We start from the raw sequence: 15187 nt of genomic DNA, 5'->3' as shown, positions 1-15187 counted from the left end.
GTGTTCCGTTGGCTCGACCAATGAAGTGCTTCTTCACAGCTTGGTCTTGATTGCTATATGCTCTTTGTATAATCAGGGCAGGAAAGCGGTCACTTGATTCAAAAGATGATGATTCAACGGATGATGTTTATATGATTCATGATCATCCTCCTACATACATATGTGTAAATCTCTGCAGTGATGTCAAATGTTTGTAAAGACACATTGTAACAAGGTTATCAAAGCTCAACTCCTTCTATGTTCATTCATCTCCGCAGTTTTGCAGTTTGATGTTGACCAGTCAGAAGCGGCCTTGATTTGGCTCATATTTGCCTGCCATGGCCTTGTCAAACACTGGACCACAGGAGGACGGTCCCTGACATCAGCTTGTATTTAGTGGACATTTTCTGAAGACCTCAGGACTGACCTAAAACTTGGTAAGACCGCTGGATAGCACTTTACCATTAATGCCTAGATGGGTCAATAAGCAAGGCTATATTTAGTTCTCTAAACTTATATGAGGCTCTTATGAGGCCAGTGTGATTCTGTCACATATCTTATCTAACAGTATCAGAGTTTCAAAGGGTATACATGCACCCACCCTGCCACCTACAACTGTGTCCTATATTGGAAGGCCTCATGTGCGTAGGGGATATCTAAAAGGGAAAGAGATGCCATGTGGCATTCTGTCTGCTCTTAGTCATGCTCTAGTTGCCAAGGGTTACTGCATCATTGTCATAGTTAGGACCTGCTGCCATCACACTCAGTGGGTGGTTTCTGATAGTTAGGTGTTTAGTGAGAAAGTGTGAATAAATATGTTTATGTACATCTGGGGGCGGTTTTAATTCTCGGTGTTGGACATGCTGTCTCTTACTCAAATGGGAGGCTGCATAATTCATCAGTAGTGAATGGGTCATCATGTCCTGTGTAAGGTTGCACCAGCCATTCATAATAAGTTCTTACTTAAATTAGAACGTAAAGTCCACACAAGAGGCTTAGCTAGTTTGTAACTAAATCTATACATTATTCGGTTGCACCAGTTGTTCGTAAGGCAGCACGTAGCTAGTAGTTCGAAAGCTCTTGGTAAATTAATGCGTAGTCGCATAATATTGTTGAGTTGTTTACTCTAAATTACCCAATAGAAGCCTTCAAATACGTGAGCAGAACTTGTTTATTAAATGCTGTGAATTTCAATTTATCCTTCATTCTAACTTCTTTTGCCTCACACAACTAATGGTAAAAATAAGTTTCCATTAAAAATTATACTACTTAATCATGAATAATATTAGCCTATTGGTAAGCTATTTTTATATGTAAATAATATTCAGAAACTGTAATTGAAATGAATAAGTATCAATAAATACTGAAAGAAAAAAAAACATAAGAAATGCCTTTATTTATTATGGCTGATTTCATTTGACATGCGCAACACGGACTGAAGCACACAGGCGCGCTGTAGATGGGATGTTGAAGAAGCGCTAAAAAAAGAAACAAAGTATGTTTATTCACATATTGTTCTCTCTCTTAATATGTACGTGAGTGTAAATGTCAGCAGCATCATAAAGGATTAAAGGCTGTCTGGTAAAAGAAGAGCATATTGATGCAGTTCACTCAGTCTGCTATTTTATTCCAACCGTTACTCCTGACCGGACGCTTTCATAAATATTTAGTTTATACGTAGAGTTATGCTTCAAGTGTAATGGTGCAAAGGAAAAATATTTAGTAGTGCGTAAGTTGTAACTTAGGGCCCATTTGCTGCAAAACTAGGCTGTTGTAACTTGCGTACAGCTGGTGCAACCGGCCCAATACATTTCCCCAAAACAATCAATTACGTTTTGATACCCTCTTTGTCTATATATTATACGGCTCTCTGGAATATACTTGGTTCTGATTGGACACGGACAGTCAGCTAATTCTTTATAATATCTGAGCATATTTATGTTAAATCATTGCAGAACTACATAATCTACAAAAACTATCTATCTATCTATCTATCTATCTATGTATCTGTCTGTCTGTCTGTCTATCTATCTAGCAGTCATCTCTTTCTGTCCATCCATCCATCCATCCATCTATCTATCTATCTATCTATCTGTCCGTCCATCCATCCATCCATATATCAATATAACACTTTTTTTTTTTTTGGGGGGGGGAGGTTAAGCAGTGGGACATTGAGCACTTAGAGCACATTCAGTTTTATACAGCAATACTGCTTTTAAGGATTGTGTTTGAGGTCTGCTGCACTCGTACTGCAGCTCGCAGTGACTCATCAAGAGAGAGCAAAATGCTGCTCCTGGAAAAGGCTCTTATAATGGATGGAAATGCCTTACCATTAAGAAGCTGTGACCTTTTTATTCATCTGACAAGGAGTGGAGACTAAAGGAGATGAGACAGAGGATGGATGCTGACATGTTTGGAAGACAAGACAGGGCTGCAATTAACTGGATTTAAGGCACTGTGTGCACTGATTCATTCATCCAAAAGGGTGGGAATAATCTTTCACACTAATTCTCTGGAGGCTGGGCAGAGGTTTTGCAGTAGAAGACCCAGTTTCCCATGAGACTGCAACTATTGTTTCGTCGAGGAATCAGATTACACACTTTATTCTTGACTTTAGCTTATAAAAGAGAGAGCTTTTGTAGCAGCTGATGGGATGAAGAAGAATCCAACAAATATATCTCACAGATTAGAGACGCTCGACAGTTTACTGTGAAAACAGGACACACCCCGAGGGAGTGCGGTTTACTCATACACACGCTGCCTGAAAGCACTGCTTTCCATGTAGAAATGGCGGCGGTCTCAGACTACCAGCGGCACTATAATGTAAAAGATGAGGTAAAAGATGAGGTTTAATGTTATCTCTACACAGCAAAGAAAAAAAAACTGTATTTTTGTCTTGTTTTCTAGTAAAAATTTCTAAATATCCTTAAAATTAGATAGGTTAGCTTGAGAAGCAGAACTGTGGAGGATAAGCTTGTTTATTCTTAAAACAATAAGTCTTATGTAATGTGTGTGCAGCCGGACGGTGGAGACATGCAGTCTGAAGAGGGAACGGAGTGGCTCATGGAGCTGCTCACCGATGTGCAGCTCCAGCAGTACTTTATGCGGATTCGTGATGAGCTCAATGTCACACGTCTCTCACACTTTGACTATGTCAAAAATGAGGACCTTGAAAAGATTGGCATGGGCCGACCAGGTGAGTGGAGTTGCATGTGTTTTAAGTGTGTGCGAGGAGTTTTGAATTTTGGAAGAATACATTTATTTATTTATATTTTTTTATTATTAATAATTGTTTATGTGTTTGTATTTATTTGGCCTTATATTTTGATTTATTTATTTATTTTGACTGTATGATACAGTTTTTCTCAGTCGCTTTGGTGCATTTCTCAGATCAGAAATGAAATTCTCAAAACTACTTGTTCAACCTCCACATCATCTAATCAATTGTGCACATCATAAAAGCAGTTTTTCATTCTTTTGAACAAGTTGCGATTGCTTTGGTACATTCATGTAATTGATTATGTACATTTGACTGTGGTTCCCTGCATTATCAGTTGCTAATGTCATGTTGCTCAAAATGTATTATATAGTTCTCTGTGCAACAGTCTTACCCCCCAAAACATCTAGGCTTTAGTTCATCGTATAGGTCATTAAATGCAAAATGGTTGATCTAGTTGTCATAAACTGTCAAGCATATTTTCTACACATTTCTATGAGACATTTTGTAATTTTGCCATGAATTGTGCAGGTGAATCTTGACTTTCACTAATGAAGAGAATGTAGATCAGCTAATGATAAACCAGTTCTCTGAAATAGCTCCAAAGGTGCATCTCATGAACCTTTCCTTGGAAAGCATATGTAGACAGAGGACAACACAAGAGTTACAAATACTGACAATGGATATTTCCTCCCTGTTGGCCTGGTAAATCAACAGTAGCGCTGGCAAATATTAAGGATGATTCGAGAAATGCACCAAAGCGACTGAGAAAAACTGTAATATAATATAATATAAAAAGTTTAGGTGAATATTATAGTACAATTTATTATACATTATATATTGGACATATTTATTATATTTAGACCTTCTGGTGTTTTTTCTTCTTTCTCTGGCTGTGCAGGTCAGAGACGGCTGTGGGAGGCAGTGAAAAGGAGAAGGGCCATGTGCAAAAGGAAGTCATGGATGAGCAAGGTATGTGGATCCTGAAATTAAAAGTGCCAAAATGACTGATTGTGTAACGGATATTCAAGGGTTTCATCTAGTTTCATTTTCATGGACTTTTAGTTTGTTTCTATTCAGTTTCCTTTTTCCTTTGTTCTAGTTCCTACCCATCCTTATGCCTAGTTCACACTACAGGATTTTAAGCCCGATTTGCAAGTTAACGAGCTCGCCGACAGGTCGGGCTGTGATCGGGGGAAAATTAGCGGGTGATCAGCACTCGGCAATCTTTTTGTGTGAACTACTCAACGATGCATCATAGAGGCTCGCTGACGCAAATATCTAGCATGCTAAATATCTGGACCGGTCGGCTGACTCGACATCATGTGGTGTCAGGTGTCTCGACGAGCTACAGCCACTGAGAGAGCAAGGCATGGGTTGAGGTCAGCAGAAGAAAAACAGCAGCAGCAGCATGGCTTTAAGAAAATTTTGGAGACAAGAAATGGAGCAAAATTTTTCAGAACAGATCATCACGCAAACAGCTTGCAGCACTAATTTCTTCCCGATGTTCATTTTCAAATAAACAACTCCTGTTTCATTTATTGTTTCGAGTCATTCCCGTTCAACTTCTCGTGTGTGTTTTCATGAGAAAATGTGGTTTGGGGACCGTGTAGAGTTGTTGGGTGACAGAGTTGTTATCAGCTTGTGTAGTGTGTGACTCCCTGTTGCCGATCATTTACGTAGTGTCGCATAATGCAGTGGTTCCCAACCCTGGTCCTGGAGGCACCCCAACACTGTACGTTTTGCATGTCTCCTTAATCAAACACACCTGATTCAGGTCATCAGCTCATTAGTAGAGACTTTAAGACCTGAAATTGGTGTATCAGAGAAAGGAGACATGCAAAATGTGCAGTGTTGGGGTGCCTCAAGGACCAGGGTTGGGAACCACTGACTTCAAGACAGACAGCAAGTCAAGTAGTCTGAACAGCACAGCGATCTGCCGACGTTTTAAGTCATGTAGTGTGAACTAGGCTTAGTTGTCATGGTTTCTGAGTTGATTGTGTCATTCTGTTCATGTGTTCATCATTAACCTTGTTGGCTCTGTGTATTTAAGTTCCCCTTGTTTGGTTAAGTTTAATTTGCCTGCCTTGTTTGAATTCTCTTCAGTGTGGATTATTAAAGACTTTTGAATCATCATCATCTTCTTATTCGTGTGCTTTTAACAACCAAGTTGTAACAGATTGTAGGTAAAATTGACTTCGATTTTGTCAAAAGGCGGCGCTACAGAGTCTTCCCTCCATGTCCATTTCTTAACTTTTGCCTACACCTAAAGGCAGACATCTTTGTATGTGAATTTAATTAACCTTTTTATCATGCAAAGAGCCACAAAAACAACCCAGAAGAGTATTAACGTTTGATGCATTACAATGGCAACACTATTTAAGATCAAGAATCCTTTCACATTTTACATCAGCTATGTCTTCTTGACCTTATTCTGATCAAGCTTGAAGTGATTTGGGTAAATGCAAGAGGATGATTTCAAAGCCGTTTGAGCATTTAAGTTTCATATAGATGTCGGCCAGGTTTATAAATGGCATGTTTTTCTGTATGAGGAGCTACTGCATCTTTAAGGCAGAGGCAGGTGGAATCACCCTCAGCCGTAGTCTCTGTGCTTGGGCCAGCAGGTGTTCACTGGGAAGCGGCCTGACTCGGATTCCCAGACCTCAGGGGTGTCCCGCAGCTCATCCCCATCCTCAGTTCAACCAGATGGACAGCCAGCCAATCTCACCTGCATCATCAGTGAAATAGACCTCACGCTCTACGAGAAACTGGGAGATGGCTCTTTCGGAGTGGTGAAACGTGGAGAATGGCAGGCCCCGTCTGGAAGAGTGGTAAGAAAAGAGGAAAATAAGTGACTATAGTAATGGTGAGCTATCCATTTGCAAAATAATATAATAGCATTTCTTCCTGTGCTGTAGCTGAGTGTGGCTGTGAAGTGCCTGAAGACAGACCTGTTGGAACAGGATGAAGGTTTAGATGACTTCATAAGGGAGGTTAACGCCATGCATTCCCTGGACCACCACAATCTCATTCATCTCTATGGTGTTGTCCTCACACACCCCATGAAAATGGTGAGGACTGATAATTGAAGTACTAAAAATGGCATTCTGGGGCTGTAAAAAACATGTTTAAAATACAACTAAACCACTTTTTTCCAAGAACTACTTTCAGAAACAACATTTTACAGACTCCAAACTTTTGAACACTAGTGTAAATGATGTTCCTTTTGTGTGAACTTTTTAAAGCACTTTGTCCATCTTTTTTGTGTTTCAGGTGACAGAACTTGCCCCATTGGGTTCTTTGTTAGACCGCTTGAGGAAGCGACAGGGTCATATTTTGATATCAGTACTGTGCCATTACACCGTTCAGATCGCCTGTGGCATGGCGTACCTGGAGTCCCGACGATTCATTCACAGAGACCTGGCTGCACGCAATATCCTTTTAGCCTCCAACGACCTCATCAAAATTGGTGACTTCGGCCTAATGAGGGCCTTGCCTAAAAACGATGATCATTATGTGATGCAGGAGCATCACAAAGTCCCTTTTGCCTGGTGAGACGAGTAATATACCAACTTCTACTTATTATTAATTCCCTGAGCTCATATCAACATGCTCTGTGCTTTGCCAGGTGTGCTCCAGAAAGCCTAAAGACCCGAACCTTCTCCCATGCCAGTGATACTTGGATGTTTGGAGTAACATTGTGGGAAATGTTCACTCATGGGCAGGAACCTTGGGTTGGACTCAATGGTAGCCAGGTATACTCTCATACCTGACCCTGAAATCTATTTTTCTGTAAGTAAAGTTTGTGTGATATTTGTATGTATGTCCTTCTGTATAGATTCTCCATAAGATCGATAGGGAAGGAGAGAGGCTTATCAAACCAGAGGACTGTCCACAGGATATTTATAATGTCATGCTGCAGTGCTGGTCGCCCAAACCTGAGGACAGGCCAACATTTGTGTCCCTCAGGGACTTCCTTGTGGAGGTAAAGTCTTAGATAGTAACAGCAGAGGTTGAATATAATGAAGAGATTGTCCTTGTGTCAAGGTCTTGCATGTAAACAAGAATGTCAAAATAATTATAGGTTGTTTTAATCAATGCAATCTTTCTAATTTGCTTATAGACAATGCCCACTGACATGAGGGCACTGCAGGACTTTGATGAGCTAGACAAACTTAAAATTCATGCTAACGACATCATCACCATAATTGAGGGAAGGTGAGGACATATTTTGTCACTTTGTTAGGTGTTAGGTGTGGATGTGTCATGTGGTCGCAGTCAACCTACAGTCCAGGAAAGGAAAATTATTATTTTTTTTTTTAAAGAATGTCAACATAAGTTAATGTAATGTTAATGTAAGTTAATAAAAATTCATATTAACTCAAAAACTTGTAACACTTTTACTAAATTTGATAATAAAAATCATCATAAGATTAATTGCAGTTATTTAAATAAATTAAATTATTTGGCTGCCTTTATAAATTAAATGATTTGTGATGCTGTTAATGAATTCCTAACCCCTTAAAGTAATAAACTTCGATGTGTAGGTGTCTGGCACCGTTTATGCTATTAACATGAATGCAGCCATCTTTTAAAAAATCTAGTTTTTAAATCTACTTTTAAACCCGTTTTTCTGTGCTGCAGAGCAGAGAACTACTGGTGGAGGGGTCAGAACAGACAGACCCTGAAGGTAGGACAGTTCCCTAGGAATGTGGTGACCTCTGTGGCTGGTCTGTCTGCTCACGACATCAGCCGACCTCTCAAGCACAGTTTCATCCACACAGGCCATGGAGACATAGACCCACACCGTAGCTGGGGTGCCCCTGACAAGATTGATGAGTAAGATACCATGACCTTTTACGAGTGACCTCTTGTTAACCGACTCTATGGAATTTTGATCTCTCAGGGAACAAATTGCTTTACTTGTGTTCACCACTAGAGAGCACCAATATATTATTTTTTGACTCAGTCCCCTGTTGTCCAACACAGTACTTTTTATTCGCTGGAAGTTTTGATATATTAATTAACTAGAATTCATTTTGTGATTTCAAATGTTTCAATGACTAAAAACAACAATTATTGAGGGGAAAAATATTTTATCTTATTTTTTGTTTTATTATTTTTATTATATTATGTAAGAAATCATTTTTACTTTCCATCTTGATTTTATGTTTTTTAGCATTTTAATTTAGATTAGAAGTCCCCCAGTGAAAGCCCTTGTTGAGAACCACTAGACAACTGTATCTTGTGAAAATATGAAGAGGTGGATTTTGTTATTTACCCAGTGTGCTTTGTGTTCAGTCTGTACCTTGGTAATCCCATGGATCCACCAGATGTTCTTGGGATGGATTTAAATGCAGCCAAGCCCACTAAACTTCCAAACCGGGCTAAAAGTAAGCAATCACTTGATCTTGTTGAGTTGGGCTGTTCTGTTCTTCTTCAGATTCACCACTTCTCTCTTTTGCTCCGCTTATCTTTTTTCATTTCTGATCTTTTCTGCTTCAACTGTTGTGTCAGAACAACCTCCTCCTAGACCTCCTAAACCAGCCGTTCTTCTTAAGAGTAAGAACCATTTCTCTTCTTCACTGCAATCACTGCATGACAAAAACAAATTTCCTAAAATTTTGCCTGATGACTTGTTTCCAGAACCATTTTATGACTCTGTGCTGGATGACGATGATGATTTGATAGTGACAGGTGTGAAGAAACTCTCTCTTAAGACTCCCACATACCTGGGTTTGCGTCTCCGCCCTTGGGAAAGCACTAGTCTGAGTGACCGCCTTAGCGAAGTCTCGCTCATTGACTTTGGAGATGATAGCTTCAGCTCTACATCACCTTCCCCCATTACCGAGACCCCCAATCCCAGCACAGCAAAGCCACCTGCATCCTACGCCGCTTCCATCTTGGATATGGCGCCTCCGCAGAGCCCCAATCGAGCGCTGCCCAACCCCATGCACCCTACTCCAGTGGTGGATTGGGACATGTGGCCCCTGCCTCCTCTTCCGGCCTACGACGATGTGGCCGTGGAGTGTGCAGAGCAAGAAGACATGGAAGTGAGCTCCATAAATGCATCTGTGTCACAGGAAGACACTATATCTGAACAGACACAATCAGAAGATTATGTTAAAATTGATAGTAAACGCAATGTGGAGGACAATCTCTTTCTACCAACCAAGCATGCTGAGGAAACCCACTCGTTTTCACAATCAGCAGACATCTTCAAGGAGCTACAAAGGGAGGTGATGGTGAAGCTTCGGGTCCCTCCGACTGGACGTTCCCTCCCTTCTTCACCCCTCCCAACTCCTTCAGTTCTCGCCCCACACCGCCAGATCATCCTACCCTCCTCCTATGAGGACAAGCCTCAAATCCCTCCAAGAATCCCCATCCCACCCATGCGGCCCTCTAAGCGGGCAGGGATATACGGCAGCAGATTGTCAGTTTCCCTTGGAGACAATGAAGACGGGAGCCGATGTCCGCCTCAAATACCCCCGAGGGATCATGCTCTATCTCAACCCAACTCTCGGGCACCAAGCCCCATGGCGCCGCAAGGTGGCTCCCCTCAGCAAAGATCCAGCCTCTGTTGCGTTGGATCATTGGGTTCCTGCCTGTCCCCGTCGTCATATTCTTCCGCGCCATCCAGCTCCTCTGCCATGTCTTCTACATCCACGGCCACCACTACAAGTTCTCAGTACGGCTCTACTGAAGTGGCCCAGACTCCAGCCAAGAGTCCATGCATCGTTCCTATCGTGTACGGTGGCGTGAAGGCCAGCAGCACTCATTACTACTTGCTACCTGAGAAACCAGCATACCTGGACAAGTATGACAGGTTCTTAAAGGACTCTGAGGGAAATGCGGAGAAAAAATCTACAAATATGGCCACTGTGAGACCCATGGTTCAACAGCAAGTTAACAAGCCCAACACTTCGCCCAGCCACACCAGTGGGACATCCAACAGCCGGACCTCCAATAGTCTGGCCTGGCCGAGCAGCACCCAAGCAGGTGCCTACAACCGTGTCACACTCCAACAAGTAAGCAGCTTATCACCATATGCTCTCACCATTGGCTACTCAATGATGTCATGGTATTCGAAGATGACTGATTGGGTGTTTCTGTAGGTGCAGGAGGCAGTACATGGAGTGACTGTAGAGGAGTGTCAAACGGCCCTTCAGACACACGGCTGGAATGCTCAGGAGGCCGTGAAATATCTTAAGGTATCTGTGTGCTTCATTTCAGACTCAAAAGAGGGAAATACTCTTGGATAATAAAAGAGCATTTACATATATATTGATTCCTGATGTAGGTGGAGCAGTTGTTTCGACTGGGTTTGAAGGCTCGGCCTGAATGTGTGGAAGCTCTGGAGAGATGTAGCTGGAATCTGGAGCAAGCCAGCACCCAAATGCTGGACTCCTACGGTCCATCTAGACATAGGTAGAAAATGATGATTAAATTGATTGTTCAATCAAAAATTCTAATTCTGTCACCATTTACTTACCCTCATGCCATTCCAAACCTTTAAAACTTTTTTCTTCTGTGGAACATAACATTTTAAATATGTCTCAGTGTTTTTTGTTCATACAATGAAAATCAATGGGGTCCAGTGTTGTTTTGGACCCCATTGACTTTAATTGTATCGGCTTTAATTGTATCAGGGGGAAAAACTCATTCTTCAAATTTTTTTTGTGTTATGCAGAAAAAAGAAAGAAAGAATGCACTATACATTATTCATCATCTCATTGATATCTCTCTGATTTGTGTCAGGTTCTAATGGCTGGAAGTAGAAGAACAGAGCTAATCTCCATTCCACTGCAGCTAATGAGAATTGAGTTTCATTTACAGCTCATTGACTGTGGACCAGTAGATATTTGCAGGTCATTTGAATATTCATTGCTTTATTTCTTATAATCAATGCAAGACAAATGCAAAATTCACTTACTTGAAGTACAACAGTGCAATGTGAACAGCTGAACCATGTACATCAGACTGTGTTTTATATAAGTTTTAAAATAGAGAAAGGTTTGCTTTTCACTGTATCATATGTGACTTTTCAGCATTCAGCCTGTGAAATGTTTGTAGTTTATTTATTCAGAATATTTTTTGCAGCGGCATAGGGATGATCTGAAAATTGGAGACATAATGTGAATCTTATCAGCACAGCTAATGAATATTAATTGAGTGACGTGAGTTGTAATGGTTACTTTGCCACTGATTTTATGTTAAGACATTGCAGGGTATACTGTAGAGACACAATAAGCTTTTGAATGGATGTATTTACCATTAAGGTGTTGTCACATTTACAGTTGTTCAGCAAATTTTCACAGGCGAAATCTGTAATTTCAATAGGAATCCACATGACCAGAAATTTTGCAAAGATTTCCTCACACAGATTTCACAGTGGGTTCAAGTTGGTCACTTGCAAATGACCAACAGAAAGCTGCTTGGTGTGAAAGTGACTTCTGCGTGAATTTCACAGAAACTTCGCTAATGTGACCGCACCTTTACGCTTCTATTTATGCATAATGCTCATACATCTGTTAACTCTCATACACGATGTTGCATGCAGTACACAGACCTTGTTCTTGCTTATTTAAGCATTTACTAGTTTTTCATTTCAAGTTGGTCACTTGCAAATGACCAACAGAAAGCTGCTTGGTGTGAAAGTGACTTCTGCGTGAATTTCACAGAAACTTCGCTAATGTGACCGCACCTTTACGCTTCTATTTATGCATAATGCTCATACATCTGTTAACTCTCATACATGATGTTGCATGCAGTACACAGACCTTGTTCTTGCTTATTTAAGCATTTACTAGTTTTTCATTCATTTAATACTATTCAGTGGTGTTAAAATTAGTCGCAGCCTCAGATCACCCACGGTTGGTTATATTTTTAAATCATTTTTTAGATGGTCTCAGGATGGTCTCTTGACCAAAATAAGCTGGGATGAGGACGAGATACGTCGAAGACTTGTGTAGCCAGATGTATGTTAGAAGAAACCCATTTTCATGTGCCATGATGACTGCAGACAATACACTTATAAATGCACCTACTGTATTATTAATTTATTAAATTCCTTTTAGTTTGTTGGTCTTCATTGTCTTTTTCATCACAGGACCACTTAAGACATAATGTCATGAAATGTCATTTGTTCTCAGTTGCTGATTTAGCTGTGATGCTTACTTTTAAGTAAGTGGAACTTTGAACTCCATTACGCATTTTGCGATTTTGCTCAGGTTCATATATCACAGAAACTTCACTTAGTCTCTGTGTGAAGATGGGAAGTTTGTATTAATGAAATTACCTTATCTGTTACATGAATGGAACTGAGTAACAGTTTTTTTTTCATGTGCATTTTTCTTCTGTTAGAACTGTATGTCACACACATTACATCAATCACACACAGATGTCTGGCTAAACAATTTGAGGCTTCTGCTCGGTGCTTGTGATTTTATCTGCCTCTTGTCCAGATGTTCAGTATTCTAGTTATATTTTACCTGCACTGGTTTTGTGTTCATGTCTATGCAATTGCTGTTGCAAATCATTTTTTGGAATATAGCCTGTGTCAGTGCTCACCTCATGTAGGTTGCATCCCACTTTTTATGAATTGAATGGCAGAATACTGGGCTTACTGTAAAAGCTTTATAAATGTTTGTTGTATAATTATCTATCTGTATTTTTGTATGAAGTAAATATTTAAAACTGCTGTGATTGGAGTTTCATTATTTCACCAGCCTTTTTGAGTTTAAACAATTATGGCGGCAATTCAACATCAAAAACTGAGAAGAATGTAAGATCCTTATTAAATCAAGCAGGGCTCATTGAGCCTGGAAGTAGAGCTGGAAGTAGGGACCCACTGAGCCTTGTAGTGGAGCCGTGCCATGGGGACCACTAAGCTTTGAAGAGGATGTGCACCATAAATTTCTATGAGTCATTACAAGCCTTACAGAACATCTACACAATGACATAATGTACAGGCCATGGTGGTGTCTAAAGAATATAAATATCCTTCTGAGAATAAAAAATAAATCGAATATTGAAATGAAGTTCAAATGATTGAACTTTTATTTATTTTCTATAATGTATTATTTTATTATTTGTTATGTTAGTTTACAAGTCATCAGAAAATATCTGAATATTGAATATTTGACGATTTCTCTAAACCTTTAGACCTATTCCTCGAATCCACCATTAAATGTCAGTATTATGCTAACGAATGAAACATTTCTTTGCATTTGAAGTTACTCATTTTATATTTCATACTCCCCAGACTCTCGAGTCATGAATTTATTTTCCATTACACTAATAGCACATCTAGATCAGGCTTAACAAATAACCCCAGTGCGAGAAACATTTCTGGTAGAAAAAAAAAACTTACTTTATATGCATTACTAAGACTTATTATGTCATAATTGTGGCTTAGTATGTTTTTTTGTCATAATTGATTTACCAAAGCATATTTTTTTATTAGGTGGCAAAAACGGACTTTCATAGTTTAACGTTTACTGTAACATAAGTCCACAACTCCATGGTGTGCATATTTGAATGATTTTAAAGGGGTCATATGCAGTGGTGGAAAGAGTACTGAAAAAATATACTCAAGTAAAAGTACCATTACCTTCCAAAAAATGTAGTGTGAGTAGAGTAAAAGTACTTGTCCAAAAAACGACTTGAGTATATTAGAAACTCATAGTTCAGCATCACACACCATGATAAGGGTTAAAATGAGAGCCCATTTCTCTCCAAAACGGTGCCAGTTTTAGCGTTTTGCAATAAAGAAATAAAAATAACTAAACTTGATAATTTATGTTACAATTTTAACATAAATGCACATGGTTCTAGAAGAATGGCAAATTCATGTTAACGCCACGGGTCATCAATAAGGTGCAGATTTGGTCCTCAATTTTGGTCCTCAATTCACACTTTTTCACAGCGCGAATCACACTCTCAAACTCATCAAAAGTCAACAAGTTCCACAAGCAACAACGACTTATCCAAGTGACTGCTGCAGAACGCACGCGAGAGAGAGACGAGGCAGCGCAGATCGCGCGACTCATAAGTGAGAGGGAATTTACCGAACGTGGCACTTGCGGGAGTTAACACTGTATGCAATACCCGCAACCTCACACCAAATTTCAGGCCGTGTAGATAGAGCATATAGTGAAGATTTAGTCGCATTTGCGAGTGATTTACTCGCAATGTAGAGGGTTGGGATAGTTGGCCAATCAGAGCACACCTCGCTTTTTCAGACCGATGAGCTTTGTAAAAATCGACGCGTTTCAGAAAGGCGGGGCATAGAGGAGAAACAATAATGTACAGTATGTGGAAAATAATGTGTTTTTGAACCTTAAACCGCATAAACACATTTCATTACACCAAATACACAAAATAATGTTCTTTTTAGCAACATTATATGACCCCTTTAATATATTTTAATCTTATAGCAGGGCTCTCTCAGGGCTATGTGCACTGTTGCCAACTCTTAAGAGACAAATAAGCAACCACAGCTTCAAAAACAAGCCCAATATTATTTGACTATTTATTATCATCAATATTATTTATTATCAGTTATTTATTACCAATAAATGAGCCTTTAACCTATTGAACTGAAACCAGAAAACACAAAAATCAGCAAACTGCAACAAAGCGGGAGCACCGACTATCCACTCATCTTCAATCAATTGTGAGCAGAATAAGATTGGAAAGATGGAAAAGGAGAAAAAGACGAGCTTTAAAGGGATAGTTCACCCAAAAATGAAAATTCTGTCATTAATTACTCACCCTCATGTCGTTCTAAACCCATAAGACCTCCGTTCATCTTCGGAACACAAATTAAGATATTTTTGATGAATTCTGAGAGCTCTCTGACCCTCCCATAGACAGCAATGTAATTACCACGATCAAGGTCCAGAAACATAGCAAGGAGATCGGTAAAATAATCCACGTGACATCAGGGGTTCAACCATAATTTTACGAAGCTACGAGATTACTTTTTGT

At 39.8% G+C, this 15187-nt stretch overlaps 1 protein-coding gene across 9 annotated transcripts in view; it reads left to right on the top strand.

Moving 5' to 3' along the window:
- LOC107721909 (activated CDC42 kinase 1-like) overlaps nt 1–11792 on the top strand; it is a 14573-nt gene extending 2781 nt beyond the window's left edge. Inside the window, exons 2-17 of one of the 9 annotated variants that reach the window (XM_016530124.1) lie at nt 258–416; nt 2998–3175; nt 4089–4168; nt 5800–6027; nt 6115–6267; nt 6470–6747; nt 6825–6951; nt 7035–7181; nt 7320–7414; nt 7841–8035; nt 8498–8589; nt 8714–8758; nt 8843–10224; nt 10312–10407; nt 10497–10624; nt 10955–11791. In XM_016530124.1, coding sequence (XP_016385610.1) covers nt 3013–3175; nt 4089–4168; nt 5800–6027; nt 6115–6267; nt 6470–6747; nt 6825–6951; nt 7035–7181; nt 7320–7414; nt 7841–8035; nt 8498–8589; nt 8714–8758; nt 8843–10224; nt 10312–10407; nt 10497–10624; nt 10955–10961 — 3216 coding nt within the window. In that variant the 5' untranslated portion in view covers nt 258–416; nt 2998–3012 and the 3' untranslated portion in view covers nt 10962–11791. Of the gene's footprint in view, nt 1–257; nt 417–2243; nt 2815–2997; nt 3176–4088; nt 4169–5799; nt 6028–6114; nt 6268–6469; nt 6748–6824; nt 6952–7034; nt 7182–7319; nt 7415–7840; nt 8036–8497; nt 8590–8713; nt 8759–8842; nt 10225–10311; nt 10408–10496; nt 10629–10954 lie in introns of those variants that run through there. The other 8 variants (XM_016530122.1, XM_016530119.1, XM_016530121.1 and 5 more) reach the window with 8 other exon arrangements.
- The last annotated feature ends 3395 nt before the right edge of the window (nt 11793–15187 follow it).

Source organism: Sinocyclocheilus rhinocerous, unplaced genomic scaffold (genome assembly GCF_001515625.1).
Source record: "Sinocyclocheilus rhinocerous isolate Xijiao unplaced genomic scaffold, SAMN03320098_v1.1 scaffold90, whole genome shotgun sequence".
In the NCBI taxonomy this organism is placed as follows: Eukaryota; Metazoa; Chordata; class Actinopteri; order Cypriniformes; family Cyprinidae; genus Sinocyclocheilus; species Sinocyclocheilus rhinocerous.
This window is presented reverse-complemented; position numbering and strand designations above follow the sequence as displayed.